We start from the raw sequence: 15,144 nt of genomic DNA, 5'->3' as shown, positions 1-15,144 counted from the left end.
AACGTCAGGTGAGGAAAGAAACCAACCCGCAGCCTTTGGCTGCAGCTGTCGAACACCCAACCGGTGCCTCGGTGCGAAGAGGAGCCCATCTCGCCAACGGCCACGGAGCAGCCCAGCACCGCAGGAGGCCAACGACACCAGGGGAATTTCTTCCACGCACATGAAATGCAAAGTGTTCCCCGGATATTCGGAGAGAATGAGTTTAGATCCTAGCGTTGGTCAAAAAAAACAAAAGTGAGCGAAGAGCATCCTCCAGATCACAAATGCTTGAAGACAACGAACCACAGCCATCCGACCGCGCAAGGAAGGTCTTCGCAAACCACCCCGAGCTTGCAGATTGTTGGTTTTTAAATCAAAATTGCCTCCCTGCTCAGAAGATACAAACACACGGGGGCGGACAAGGCTCTTCTGCAAGCGTACGATGCAGCCCGCCTTGGAAGTTCTGAAAATCAAGGCTTGCTCCTCGTTTCCACCTGCGAACAGACTCGCCTCCAGCTGGGTTTGTGTCGGTGTTTTCTCCCAACCAACCAGCGATAGGACGAGAGGCGATGGCCTCAAGTTGCATCAGGGAAGGTTCAGATCAGATATTGGGGAAAATTTCTTTGCCAAGAGAGTGGTCAGGGGTTGGCCCAGGCTGCCCAGGGCAGTGGGGGAGTCCCCGTCCCCAGAGGGGTTCAAAAACCGTGTGGGTGTGGCACTTGGGGACATGGTTTAGCAGGGATGGTGGGGCTGCGGTGACGGTTGGACTTGATGGTCTTAGAGGTCTTTTCCAACCTACGATTCTGTGATTCCAGAGATCCATGAGGATGGATGAACCCAGCCTTGGGGACTGCACCCCCTTCCCCAGCCAGAGCCTCATCAACCACCGGTTCAAACTACACCAGCCTTCACTTTCCAACCCAAATTATTTTTTACTTTTCTTGCCTAATATCTCCTCCATCCGACCGTGCAGACCCTTCTAAAGGTGTTTGCCTGCGGACTGCGGCACTGGGGGGCTAACACCGACACGCGATATGACATCGCCGTTACTTTATGGCAGGATTTTCACCTAAAATCGAGGCTTTTGTAGAGTCAGCAGCAGAAGCGCTCCCCGAGAGGAAGGAGCCGAGTGCTGTCACAGAATCACAGAATGTTTGGGGTTGGCAGGGACCCCTGGGGATCACCCAGTCCAATCCCCCCTGCCCAAGCAGGGTCACCCAGAGCAGGCTGCACAGCACCGCGTCCAGCTGGGGCTGGAATATCTCCAGAGAAGGAGACTCCACAGCCTCCCTGGGCAGCCTGGGCCAGGGCTCCGTCACCCTCAGAGGGAAGAAGTTCTTCCTCGGCTTCAGCTGGAGCTTCCTCTGCTCCAGTTTGTGCCCGTTGCCCCTTGTCCTGTCGCTGGGCACCACTGCAAAGAGTCTGGCCCCGTCCTCCTGACCCCCACCCTGCAGATATTTAGAGGCATTTCTAAGGTCCCCTCTCAGCCTTCTCTTCTCCAGGCTGAACAAGCCCAGCTCCCTCAGCCTCTCCTCGTAGCAGAGATGCTCCAGTCCCCTCCTCATCCTCGTAGCCCTCCGCTGGACTCTCTCCAGTAGCTCCTCATCTTTCTTGAACTGGGGAGCCCAGCAGTGGACACAGCACTGCAGATGGGGCCTCCCCAGGGCAGAGCAGAGGGGCAGGAGAACGTCGCGATGTTGTAACCAAATCGCCGCTCCCATCCCCACGTAAGGCTCCGTGGGCTCAACGCTTGGCTTCCTCCGGTCCCCCAGGATCTGTCTGCACACAGCCCGGCTCTCGGGAACGAGATTTTTCTTTTACCACCCGTCTAACCTCACACTGGGCTTCAAAATTTACTTTTTGATGTAAAAACTGAGCAACAGAAGAACGAGTCTAAGCCAGGAAGGCAGCGTTGAGCCCTTGCCGTTGCGCCCTGAAGATCCCCACCCGAAGGGCTCCGTCCTGGCGCACCCGGCTTCTCGAGGTGGATGGAAACCGAAGCCCCGCGGCGCATTTGCAGCTTTGACATTTAACACTGGGATGAAACACGAGTTGGGTATTTACAGGGCTGCGACGCCGAGAGGCAAAGACGTAAACAAGGCGAGCCTGGGGACCTTCTTCGCACAAAGAAAGAACCCTCATCACAATAAAAAAAGAAAGTCGTATTTCCTTCAACTTCAACCAACGGGCAGCGGCGGAGGCGTGCGTTTCGAGACAACTTGTAGCGTTAGAACCCCAGAAAACTGTAATTGGAAACATCTGCGGAAAACTAAACGTATTTTTCATCAATTTGCCATTCGCTTTCTGCAGTCCTGTCCCTCTCGTGCGAGGAAGGAGGACCCATGCCTAGCGAGAGGGCAGAGACCATCGGCTGGAGGAGAGCAGCCTGGACAGAAGCGCTAAGATTCGTGGAGAAAGCGTCAGAGTAGCAAGTTTTAAATAAATAAAAACCTCCTTCCGAGGGAGGAGAAAGAACAAGGCAGCTGGGCAGAGTGGGCACCCCATGCCCAAACCACCCAGGCCCACATCAAGCCCTCAGCCCCACCTCCACAAGGCTTAGCCACGAACGCAGCCCCCACACCAACGCCACCCAAGCTCCTACACAAATGCAGCCCTGACAGAAGAACCTCGATGCAAAGAGCCTCAGCCCCGGAGCTGGGCGGAAACGGGGCTGGCAAGATGTGTCAGTCCTGGAGAGGAGAGCTGGGTGGTTTGCATCTGGAAGGAAATCCATGAAAGACCTCAAACGGGAGGTTGGAAGCCATAGACACTGCCTCTTCTGCTCAGCAGAATCAGATAATCATCAAGGTTGGAAAAGACCTCTAAGATCATTCAGTCCAACCATCCACCCAAGACCACCATGCCTGCTAAACCATGTCCCCAAGTGCCACAGCCACACGGTTTTTGAACCCCCCCAGGGATGGGGACTCCCCCACTGCCCTGGGCAGCCTGGGCCAACCCCTGACCACTCTCTCAGCAAAGAAATTTTCCCCAATCTCCAACCTGAACCCCCCTGATGCAGCCTGAGGCCATCGCCTCTCGTCCTGTCGCTGGGTCCTGGGGAGCAGAGCCCAAACCCCCTCCCTGCCCCCTCCTGGCAGGGAGCTGCAGAGAGCAAGAAGATCTCCCCTCAGCCTCCTCTTCTCCAGCCTGAGCAGCCCCAGCTCCCTCAGCTGCTCCTCAGGGGACTTGTTCTCCAGACCCCTCACCAGCCTCAGCAGAAGCAGCACTGCCCAAGGCAGAAGGATTTTGGGCAGGAGGACACGTCTACCAGCCTTGGCGCAGAACTGTCATGGGCCCAGTCCCCAAATCACAGCATTTTCACACCAGAAATCACCAGGAGAAAAGAGACCATCACCTTCCCTGTGGATACCTCGGCTCTTCTCCAGCCCACACAGTAAGACCACCGGCTGGCACCGCGTCACCGGGCTAGACCATGACCATCCGTAAGGTGACAGGCTGGTGCCAGCTAATGTTTCAGCTCCCGACGGATGTGGCCAATTCCCACCATCAGAAGTGACGTCAGTTTGGCTGGTGAGACCCCGGAGGCAGCGGAGATGGAGACAGGGCAGTGAAACAGGCACGACGTATTTGGAAGGACAAAGAGATGAAGAACTGCCCGGACTTCTCGAGAGCTGCCGTCATTTGACAGAGTGTCCCTGAAAACCCGCACTTGGCTCTGACCAGCCCGAGGCGGGAGACAGGCGAGCACCCTGCAGAAACGCTCGCTGCGTCCCTTCGGTGCAGAGCAAGAGGCACCAAAAAACTCGACATGCAAATTTAAGAAAATTCATGGAGTTTTGGCTACGCACGTCTAACCAAAGGATGGTTGCCAAGAAGGGCAATGGGATCCTGGGGGGCATCACGAGGAGGGTGGGCAGCAGGGTGAGGGAGGTTCTCCTGCCCCTCTGCTCTGCCCTGGGGAGGCCCCATCTGCAGTGCTGGGTCCAGTGCTGGGCTCCCCAGTTCAAGAAAGATGAGGAGCTACTGGAGAGAGTCCAGCGGAGGGCTGCGAGGATGAGGAGGGGCCTGGAGCATCTCTCCTATGAGGAGAGGCTGAGGCAGCTGGGCTTGTTCAGCCTGGAGAAGGGAAGGCTGAGAGGGGACCTTCGAAATGCCTCTAAATATCTGCAGGGTGGGGGTCAGGAGGACGGGGCCAGACTCTTTGCAGTGGTGCCCAGCGACAGGACAAGGGGCAATGGGCACAAACTGGAGCAGAGGAAGCTCCAGCTGAACCCGAGGAAGAACTTCTTCCCTCTGAGGGTGACGGAGCACTGGCCCAGGCTGCCCAGAGGGGCTGGGGAGTCTCCTTCTCTGGAGATATTCCAGCCCCGGCTGGACGCGGTGCTGTGCCCCCTGCTCTGGGTGACCCTGCTTGGGCAGGGGGTTGGGCTGGGTGACCCCCAGAGGTCCCCTCCAGCCCCGACCACTCTGTGATTCTGTGATGTGCAAACGGCTCTAAAGCAGCTGCGGAAGCTCCAACATCAGTTTACAACTAGATGGTGACCAGAAACAGCCAAGTTCCACCTCAATTTCATCTCCTAGTACAGAGCAGGAGACCGTGAGTAAGACGAAGCGATTCACTGCCGTACCACCTCAGGTGCTAACGCTGGAGAGTGCTCGTATCAGCCCAGCTTCGCTCATTCCAGGTAGAAACGCTGCGGGACAAAGAAGTCTTTCTGGAGCAGCCAACTTTGGAAAAAAGAGCGTCCAGTCCACTCACTCCCAGCTAGCAGAAGGGTTACTTGCAGAACAAATCTTCCAGTGACACAGGAGCTGAAGGACCAGCTAGAGGAGCTCCTACTGCGGCCTTATCACCCCTGGAGGGGTTCAAAAACTGTGTGGCTGTGGCACTTGGGGACCTGGTTTAGCAGGCACGGTGGGGTTGGGGTGATGGTTGGACTTGGTGATCTGAGAGCTCTTTTCCAGCCTTAATGGTTCTGTGATTTCTCATTTATGCTGGGTTTGCTGGCAACCTGAACCACGAATTTTGGGTCAGGCTGAGACCTCGTTGCCCGGGACGGTTCCGGCAACGGCCACACCACCATTGCTGTGGGACCAGACCTACAGCCGAAGCCTGCTCCAAGCAGGACTGAAGACCCTCAAAGGCGCCTTCTCCCGGGATCCTGTGATGTTCTTCCAAGCGGGGAAGGGGGAAAGTTAATCTGGCGTCTAGAAGAGCGACGAGGCTGACGCTCTCGAGCCACGTGGCCTACAAGCAGCTCAGACACGCGTGCCGTGCCACGCCGCGGCAGGAGGGAGCACGGAGGGGAACAACGCGGTGCCGGACTGCCAGGGCCCCGCGCGGACTTGGCATCCTCCCTGCTTCGGGCTGGGGTCCCTGTCGGTCGGGGATTTCGGTCGGATTTAGGCTGAGACGTCAAACTGAACCCCCGACATCAGCTTCTACGCCGCCGAGGAACTTGGGAGGGGACGGTAAGAGCCGGCCGTGGCGGCCGCCGCAGCTGAGCGGCACCCAAAGGCTGCTCAGCCCCTCGGCTGCGGGCGACGCGGGGATTTTACATCGACCTCTCGTCACCCTGCGATGAAAAGCTTGAAGCGGTGTTTGTAGACGAGAGGGCAGGCAGCGGGCGCTCTCCTTCCTTCGCCTCCCGGGTTCTCCTCGCAGAGACGCTCCAATTCTGCGCCCCACGGGCTCCGATCCCCGGGTGCGACGGCAGCGGGATTGTGTTTGCCTTAAAACAGTTTGGGAAAGGGTTTCAAAATTACTTCCAGCACGCTTCAGTGGGTAAGAGGTGTTTGGGGTTTTTTTAAATTTAAATTAGGGGTTATATTTCTACCCAGCATTCCCACTGAATCAGCTTTAGGGACAGATCAAAGGATGCCCCGTATCAGCACCAGGCACCGACGCGAACCCTGGCTGGCCGCGAGCCACACGCCACTTCCGCCTGCCTGAGAGCGCTTTCTGAATTGACATTAAATCACAAAACCACACCGACAAAACCCCAGGCACCGGCGTGGCTGCCCGCCCGCCCCGCAGACCCGACGCACGCTCCGCTCCGGAGGCAACCAACACCCCAGATACCGGGGTACCGCGCTCCGTACGACTCTTCCCGCGTTCAAGAAGCTCCAACCCGTTTGGAATGAGCCTTTGAGAAGCTCCACGTGGTTTTGCTGGTGGAATGATGCTCCAATTCCGTGGTTTGGCTAAATTTGTATTTAAAATCAGCGTCGTGCAAGGCACAGGTCAGCTCCAGGACGCCCCGCTACGGCACACCTCGCTCCCCCAAAATCATTCGCAGTTAACAGGCAAGAAACGACGCGGCGAGGGGAGCAGAGGGACAACGCCGAGCCGCCCAAGCCGATCCCCACCACGGCTCTGGCGTGTGACGACCACCCCGGGCAACAGCGAGATCTTGAGGTGGCATCACCACTCCAGGAACGCAAAAAAACCCCAGCGGGAACCCCGTCCCGAGAGCCCGTCCCCGCAGCAGCGGCCGGTGTCGAATCCAGCTGACAGCGCAGCGCTAAGAAATACTCGGTGCTGGGGGTCCTCTGCGCAGAGGAGGTTTGCAGACGAAAGAGGGTCCGAAGAAAGGACCTTCAGGTTATGAAACGCTACTGGAGAGAGTCCAGCGGAGGGCTGAGAGGATGAGGAGGGGACTGGAGCATCTCCACTACGAGGAGAGGCTGAGGGAGCTGGGCTTGTTCAGCCTGGAGAAGAGAAGGCTGAGAGGGGACCTTAGAAATGCCTCGAAATATCTGCAGGGTGGGGGTCAGGAGGATGGGGCCAAGCTCTTTCCAGTGGTGCCCAGCGACAGGACAAGGGGCAACGGGCACAAACTGAGGCACAGGAAGTTCCAGCTGAACATGAGGAAGAACTTCTTCCCTCTGAGGGTGACGGAGCCCTGGAACAGGCTGCCCAGGGAGGTTGTGGAGTCTCCTTCTCTGGAGATATTCAAGACCCACCTGGACAAGGTCCTGTGCAGCCTGCTGTAGGTGACCCTGCTTCGGCAGGGGGGTTGGACTAGATGACCCACAGAGGTCCCTTCCAGCCCCTACCATTCTGTGATTCTGTGATTCTGTGAGTTCTCGCTGCTGAGTCAGCAAAACAGCCGGAGCACCCGCTGCTGTCCCCGCCGACCCATCTAGAGAGGTCAGGCACCCAAACCCACCGCACCCCTCTGCTTTTAGTCAACCTCCAGACACAAAACCCCCCTCTCGACACCCAGCGCCGAGGCCGCAGCTCCGATAACGCCGATGCCGTGCGCACGATGCTGAAGAGAAGCGGCGAAGGGCGCGGAAAGGCAGCCAGGGAGGTTTCCTTCTCAACCCCCCCGCCCTCCCAAGAGCCCCAGCCCAGCGTGCACGTCCCACGAGCAGCCTTCCGCCCCCGCCGCTCCCTGCTCGGGAGGGAGGGCTCGGAGCTCTAACGATGGCAGCGGGCACAACAACCTCCCTATTTTTATACATTTATAACCTCTATATACGTTATACCTCGCTTTTATACCTTTGTATAAGAGTGAATCGTTAACGGTGCCTGCTGCAATGGCTAACGAGCTACATTAGGAGTGAAGGCATTAACTTCAGGGAGTGATTTCAGGGAGAGAGTCCAGCGGAGGGCTGCGAGGATGAGGAGGGGACTGGAGCATCTCTCCTGCGAGGAGAGGCTGAGGGAGCTGGGCTTGTTCAGCCTGGAGAAGAGAAGGCTGCGAGGGGACCTTCGAAATGCCTCTAAATATCTGCAGGGTGGGGGTCAGGAGGACGGGGCCAGACTCTTTGCAGTGGTGCCCAGCGACAGGACAAGGGGCAACGGGCACAAACTGGAGCAGAGGAAGCTCCAGCTGAACCCGAGGAAGAACTTCTTCCCTCTGAGGGTGACGGAGCCCTGGCCCAGGCTGCCCAGAGGGGCTGTGGAGTCTCCTTCTCTGGAGATATTCCAGCCCCGGCTGGACGCGGTGCTGTGCCCCCTGCTCTGGGTGACCCTGCTTGGGCAGGGGGTGGGACTGGGTGACCCACAGAGGTCCCTTCCAACCCCCACCACGCTGTGACTCTGACTCTGTGATTGCCTTCCGACCTGAAAGCAAGCCAGCCGGCTCCTGCTACAGCTGAGGCTGCGATTTGTCTCTGCCTTCGTGAGCGCCGAGGAACGCAGCCGCTCAAACCTCGCCGTTCGCTCTCCCTGCACAAGAAGCAGCAGAAAGACCTTGACTTTCCAACGCGCCTCCCAGGCGCTCGCTCCGGCGGCCAGCCAGCTTCTCACCAGTGCCCGAGGAGTCTCCAAACCCCGCTCTGCCCCAGCAGCCCTAATCCCGCAGCACCACGAGTGGAAGCACCGCTCCCCCACCCCGCAGCAGCCGAAGCCGCTGGTTATCTTCTTCATGAAAAAAACGACGCTAAACGAGACCTCAGCCATCGGCGACCTGCAGCTTTACACCCTCGATTGCAGATGATATTTTTATCCCAAAACTTTTTATCCTCTGGGCACAGGGACCTGACAACCTCCTACCTGCGCGAGAAGCTGTGAAGAAGCAGCCAGTATCACCCCCACGCCCACCAGTAAAACCACCGGGCAGTGTCACCACGGCCGGGGCAGCCCGCACCCCACTCGCCACGGGGCTGAGATCCCGCACGCCGGCATCGGCTCGTTCTCGGCTGCCTCGTTAAGTGCGGCCGCAGAGCTCACGGAATCACAGAATGGTGGGGTCGGCAGGGACCCCTGGGGGTCACCCAGCCCAACCCCCTGCCCAAGCAGGGTCACCCAGAGCAGGGGGCACAGCACCGCGTCCAGGCGGGGCTGGAATATCTCCAGAGAAGGAGACTCCCCAGCCCCTCTGGGCAGCCTGGGCCAGGGCTCCGTCACCCTCAGAGGGAAGAAGTTCTTCCTCGGGTTCAGCTGGAGCTTCCTCTGCTCCAGTTTGTGCCTGTTGCCCCTTGTCCTGTCGCTGGGCACCACTGCAAAGATTCTGGCCCCATCCTCCTGACACCCCCACCCTGCAGATATTTAGAGGCATTTCTAAGGTCCCCTCTCAGCCTTCTCTTCTCCAGGCTGAACAAGCCCAGCTCCCTCAGCCTCTCCTCGCAGGAGAGATGCTCCAGTCCCCTCCTCATCCTCGCAGCCCTGTGCTGGACTCTCTCCAGTAGCTCCTCATCTTTCTGGAACTGGGGAGCCCAGAACTGGACAGAGTGCTCCAGATGAGGCCTCCCCAGGGCAGTGTAGAGGGGAAGGATCGCGACACCACCTCTCTGAGCGGTCGTTATCTTCTCTCATCGAGAACGACGGGGCTGGACAGACCCCCCCCAGCCTTCCGCTAGCCAAATCTGTTCGCGGTTACCCCGTTAACGCTACTGAAAGCGCTCCTGGAACTCGAAATGAGCTCAACAAAGAGTGGTTTAAATGAGCTGAACGTGCTGACTGAACTCGGGCTGTGTCCCTGAGCACCCAACGGGCTGGAAAATAACTGGAATTCACCCTCGGACCCAGCAGAGCACCCAAAAGGCTGGAAATAGCTGGAATTCATCCTCGGACCCAGCAGAGCACCCAAAGGGTTGGAAAATAACTGGAATTCACCCTCAGACCCAGCAGAGCACCCAAAGGGCTGGAAATAGCTGGAATTCATCCTTGGACCCAGCAAATAAATCTCTGGAAGGATCAGGCCAAGCAAGCATGAATGAAAAGCGAGAGGCAGAACCGCTGTTAACCCAGAGCCGAGCTCGCTCTCCGCTTGCGTTTAAGCCACCCTCGTATGCACAACAGAGTCAGCCCAGGGCTGGAAAGGGATTTTTGCGGGCGTTTCTCTCTCGAGGAGGGAGATTATCCCCCGAAGAGCAGCGGGATCCCCGTCGTTCTCCGTACGAGGGTCGAGGTGCTTCGCACGCCCGCAGAGAAGGAGCCGGCAGAGGATCCGTCCGTCCAGGCACCGGCGAGCAGCGCAGAGAGACGCCTCGCACGAGCACAAAGGCTTTAAAACCACGTAAAAGGCGTTGTTGGTTTATTTTAAAGATGACCTGGGCAATATGGGTCAGAGCCTGAAGAAATTGCGGCGGGGCAAAACAAACCCCGACGCGAAACAAACCCCGAGGCTTCCCACAGGCAGAGCGATCCCATCCTCCCCGGTGGCCACGGCGTTAGAAAACTACAAATAAGCTTCAAATATTCCAAGTTCTGCTTTGGACAGGGCGGTTTGTGCCAAGCGTGGGCAGACGGAGGAAGCGCCTTCAGCCTCCCGCCCCGGCACGGGTGAAATCCATCCTCTTCCTCCCGCCGCATCCCTCGCCCAGCCCGAGTTCCCCGCTCCGCCCCGACGGCTGCCCAGGAACCCCTCTCCGCGCCCTGCGACGCGGTTATCGACCCCCGCAAACGGATCTGCGTTAATTGCGGCGGCGTTAACCGCCGACCGGAACCTGGATTCTCCCCGAGCGCGGAGGAGGAACGCGGCTGCGCGCGTACACACGGCCGTGAGCGAGGGGCTTTTTTCCTCGCTTAGCAGAACGCCTGCGGAAAGAAACGCCGCTGGCGGTAACCGGGGACGCAGCTCTGCGCGGCGCGCTCAAATTAAAAATATAAAAGAAATAAAAGGGAGGGGAAACCATGAGCTTGTGGCAACACACGGTCTGAAGCCGCTGGAGACGAACGGAGCTGCGGAAAGGGAACTCTCTGCCCCGCTCCAGAAGTCGCCACGCGCTGAGATAAAACCCATCCAGCCTCGCTGTGGAAAGCACTGGTGGCCAACACAGATTTTGGGGGGATGAGCAGGGGAGGAAGGCTACGCCCCGTGGTGCCAGACAGGGCCCCAGGGCCGGGCAGGGAGCGACGCGCCGGTGAGAAGGACGAGCAGGAGAAACAATGGGCTTGGAGAGGGGGAAGACGAAGCCACCCCCTGGCCCCCCACCGCACAACCGAGAGGGAACAAACCTGCTCCGACCACAACGAGGCCAGAAAACAGGCGCTGAGCCCCAAATTTAGTCTGGGGAGAGGAGGAGGGGGGCTTCAGAGAGGACAAAGAGGGGGCTTCGGAGAAGACGAAGAGGAGGAGGGGGCTTCGGGGAGGAGGAGGAAAGGGGGCTTCGGGGACGAGGAGGAGGAGGAGGAAGGGGGGCTTCGGGGACGAGGCGGAGGAGGAGGAGGAAGGGGGGCTTCGGGGACGAGGCAGAGGAGGAGGAGGAAGGGGGGCTTCAGGGACGAGGCGGAGGAGGAGGAGGAAGGGGGGCTTCAGGGAGGAGGAGGAGGAGGCGGAAGGGGGGCTTTGGGGAGGAGGAGGAGGAGGCGGAAGGGGGGCTTCAGGGAGGAGGAGGAGGAGGTGGAAGGGGGGCTTCAGGGAGGAGGAGACAGAAGGGGGTCTTCAGGGAGGAGGAGGAGGAGGCGGAAGGGGGGCTTCGGGGAGGAGGAGGGGGGGGCTTCGGAGAGGACGAGGATGAGGAGATGAGGGGCTTTGGGGAGGAGGTGGAGATGGAGGGCTTCAGAGAGGAGGAGGAAGGAGTTTCGGAGAGCAGGAGAAGGACGTGGAGATGGGGGGCTTCGGGGAGCAGGACGAGGGGGTCTCAGGGAGGAAGAGGAGGAGGAGGGCGGTTCGGCCCCACCATCTTCGGCCTCCCCAGGCCGGGAGGGCGATGCCTGTGCCCGGGGCCGGGCCGCCGGCTGCTCCCTCCCCTCAGGCACCGGGGTAAGGCCGGGCCGAGCCCCGGATTTCCCCCCCCCCCAGCCCCTCCCGGCGCCGTCCCCGGGGCCACGCCGAGCGCCTCAGCTCCTCCTCCCCGTTATTAAACACAGAACGCGGCGGAGGGAACCGGCCCGAGCGCTCCCCCCGGCACCCCCGCAGCCCTCCGGGCCCTCACCGATCGCTGGAGCTCGCCCAGCCAGCAGCTCGCCCGCTCCTTGCCGCTGGGGTCGGGGTCGTGGTAGAGAGCCTGCACGGCCTGGTAAACCACCTGCAGGCTGGGTTTGCCCCCGCCGCCCTCCATGGCCGCCGCCCTCAGCGTCGCCCGCCGCCCGCCGCCATCTCCTCCAGCTCCGGCACCGGGACGGCGCGGTGCAACGGCGCGCCGCGGCCCCCCCCGGAAACACGCGCCCGCCGCCGCGCGCGTTCCGCTTCCTTCCGTTCCGCTTCCTGCCGTGCCGTTTCCTGCCCGCTACGCTTCCTTCCGTTCCGCTTCCTGCCGTTCTTGCCGCCTGCCGTTCCCGCTCGTTCCGTTCGGGCCCGTTCCGTTCTCCCCCCCGCCCCGGCTCGGCGCGGCCCGCAGCGGTGCCGCCAGCCCCGCCCGGAACGGTCCCGCCGGGTTTCCGGGGGTGCGTCGGGAAAAGCGGCCCGGGCGCTCCCGGCCCCACGCGGAAGGGACTCGGCGGGAAGGAGCCCACGGGCCCCCCCACGCATCGGCACGGCTTGGCCCGGGGGGGCCCAGCGCCCCCAGACCCACGGCCCCAGCCTACCGGGGTCCCATCGCCCCCCGGTCCCATCGCCCCGCCCAGACCCATCACCTCATCTCACCGGGGTCCCATCGCCCCCACCCGGTCCCATCACCACCCAGTCCCATGGCCCCGTCCCACCGGGATCCCATCACCCCCCCTGTCCCATTGCCCCCCCAGTCCCATCACCACCCAGTCCCATGGCCCCATCCCACCAGGGTCTCATTACCCCCCCAGTTCCATCGCCCCCCCCAGACCCATCACCCCGTCCCACTGGAGTCCCATCGCCCCCTCAGTCCCATGGCCCCGTCCCACCGAGGTCCCATTGCCCCCACCATCCCATCGCCCCCCAGTCCCATCGCCCCCCCAGACCCATGGCCCCATCCCACCAGGGTCCCATTGCTCCCCCAGTCCCATCGCCCCCTCAGACCCATGGCCCCATCCCACTGGGGTCCCATTGCCCCCCCAGTCCCATCACCCCGTCCCACCAAGGTTCCATCACCCTCCCAGTCCCATCACCCAATGGACTCATGGCCTTGTCCCATCGGGGTCCCATTGCCCCCCCCCATCCCATCACCCCCCAGTCCCATTGCCCTGTCCCACCAGTGTCCCATTGCCCCCCAAGTCCCATCACACCCCAGACCCATGGCCCCACCCCGCTGGGATCCCATCACCCCCCTAATCCCATCGCCCCCGCGTGCCATCACCCCCACCCCCTTATCCCAGCCCGGCCGTGGGGTCCCCCTGTCCCTCCTTGGCCTCCACAGAGCACCCCGGGACCACCCCCCTGCTCCCCCTCTCCCTGGTCTCAGCCCCACGGAATCTTCTCTTTCCGATCCAGACCCGAATTTGGTACAAATTTGGTACAAACACCAACTCCGGTGGGAGACCGGGGACTCCTCCCCAGTTAAAACCAAGAGATCTGGCACAGATCTGGGGGGGCAATGGGATTTGAGGGGCGAGACCCAAAATGGAGCCGTTTCTGGGGGCTCCTGGAGGAACGGGGTTTGGGACGGGACGGTCAAATCACCTCCCTCACCCGGAAGCTACGGGATCCGCGTGGTGTGTTGTGAATTATAAAAATATTAAGCATGGATTTATTGAAATCCCGGACCGTAAGGTCGTTGGACGCTGGGGTTGCAAACCGGCAGCTCCGGACCTGGGGTCTGTGCGGATACACACGAGGCGAGGGCTCCGGCCGCCTTCCCGTCGCAGCTCATGCAGGATGACGTCACGATGGCTGTGGAATCACAGAATCGTTAAGGTTGGAAAAGACCTCCAAGATCACCAAGTCCAGCCGTCACCCCAACCCCCCCACGCCTGCTAAACCCTGTCCCCAAGTGCCACAGCCACACGGTGTCTGAACCCCTCCAGGGATGGGGACTCCCCCACTGCCCTGGGCAGCCTGGCCCAACCCCTGACCACTCTCTCAGCAAAGAAATTTCCCCAATCTCCAACCTGAACCTCCCCTGACGCAGCCTGAGGCCATCGCCTCTCGTCCTGTCGCTGGGTCCTGGGGAGCAGAGCCCAACCCCCCCTCACTGCAACCTCCTGTCAGGGAGCTGCAGAGAGCGAGAAGGTCTCCCCTCAGCCTCCTCTTCTCCAGCCTGAACAGCCCCAGCTCCCTCAGCCGCTCCTCAGGGGACTTGTTCTGCAGCCCCCTCCCCAGCCTGGCTGCCCTTCTCTGGCCACGCTCCAGCCCCTCCATGTCCTGCTGGGAGTGAGGGGCCCAAAGGGGCCCGATCCCTGCCCTGCTCCCGCTGCCCACCCCATTGCTGACCCAAGCCAGGCTGCCGTTGGCCTTCTTGGCCACCTGGGCACACTGCTGGCTCCTGCTCAGCCGGCTGCCGACCAGCACCCCCAGGGCCTTTTCCGCCCGGCAGCTCTCCAGCCGCTCCTCCCCAAGCCTGGAGCGTTGCGTGGGGTTGGTGTGACCCAAGGGCAGGACCCGGCACTTGGCCTTGTTGACCCTCACACAGTTGGCCTCAACCCATGGATCCAGCCTGTCCAGATCCCTCTGCAGAGCCTTCCTACCCTCGAGCAGATCAACACTCCCACCCAGCTTGGTGTCATCTGCAAACTGACTGAGGGAGCACTCAATCCCCTCATCCAGACCATTGATAGAGCTGTGAAACAAGACCGGACCCAACACTGAGCCCTGGGGACACCACTAGTGACCGCCACCAGCTGGGTTTAACTCCGTTCCCCACCGCTCTCTGGGCTCGGCCATCCAGCCGGTTCTTCACCCAGCGCAGAGCGCACCCGTCCAAACCACGGGCAGCTGGCCGTGAAGTTGCGACGGCTGCAGCCGCTCTCGGAGTGGAGAACGCGGTTCCTCGCGACGAGGCACCTCGTTTCTCGACACACCGTGGTTTACAGCATAGGGCCGTGGCCCAGCGACACCCGGAGACGCCTTCGGCCTCCGCAGAGGAGTCACAGGAGCAGGGTGCCGGTGGCGGTTGTGGCAACGAGCTCCCGGTTGTCGTGGTTTGGCCTGGCTGGAGGCCACCGAAGCTGCTCCATCGCTCCCCTCCTTGGCTGAACAGGGGAGAAAAAACACAGCGAAAGGCTCATTGGGGCGAGATGAGGACAGGGAGGTCCCTCGGTGATTGCTGTCACGGGCAAAACGGACTTGACTCGGGGAAATTAGCTTAATTTGTCATCAATCAAATTAGAGCAGGGTAACGAGAAATTAAAAACTAAATCTTCAGACACCTTCTCCCCACCCCTCCCTTCTTCCCGGGCTCAGCTTCACTCCCAAATTCTCTCCTCTCCCCCCGAGCGGCGCAGGGGGACGGGGA

The 15,144-nt window shown here is 60.8% G+C and overlaps 1 protein-coding gene across 1 annotated transcript in view; it reads right to left on the bottom strand.

Moving 5' to 3' along the window:
- TNPO3 (transportin 3) overlaps window positions 1–12,161 on the bottom strand; it is a 51,271-nt gene extending 39,110 nt beyond the window's left edge. Inside the window, exon 1 of the mRNA XM_075428886.1 lies at window positions 11,776–12,161. Coding sequence (XP_075285001.1) covers window positions 11,776–11,901 — 126 coding nt within the window. The 5' untranslated portion in view covers window positions 11,902–12,161. The remainder of the gene's footprint in view (window positions 1–11,775) is intronic.
- Window positions 12,162–15,144: the final 2,983 nt, after the last annotated feature.

The sequence above is a fragment of the Opisthocomus hoazin genome, chromosome 8 (assembly GCF_030867145.1).
Source record: "Opisthocomus hoazin isolate bOpiHoa1 chromosome 8, bOpiHoa1.hap1, whole genome shotgun sequence".
NCBI classification, from domain to species: Eukaryota; Metazoa; Chordata; class Aves; order Opisthocomiformes; family Opisthocomidae; genus Opisthocomus; species Opisthocomus hoazin.
This window is presented reverse-complemented; position numbering and strand designations above follow the sequence as displayed.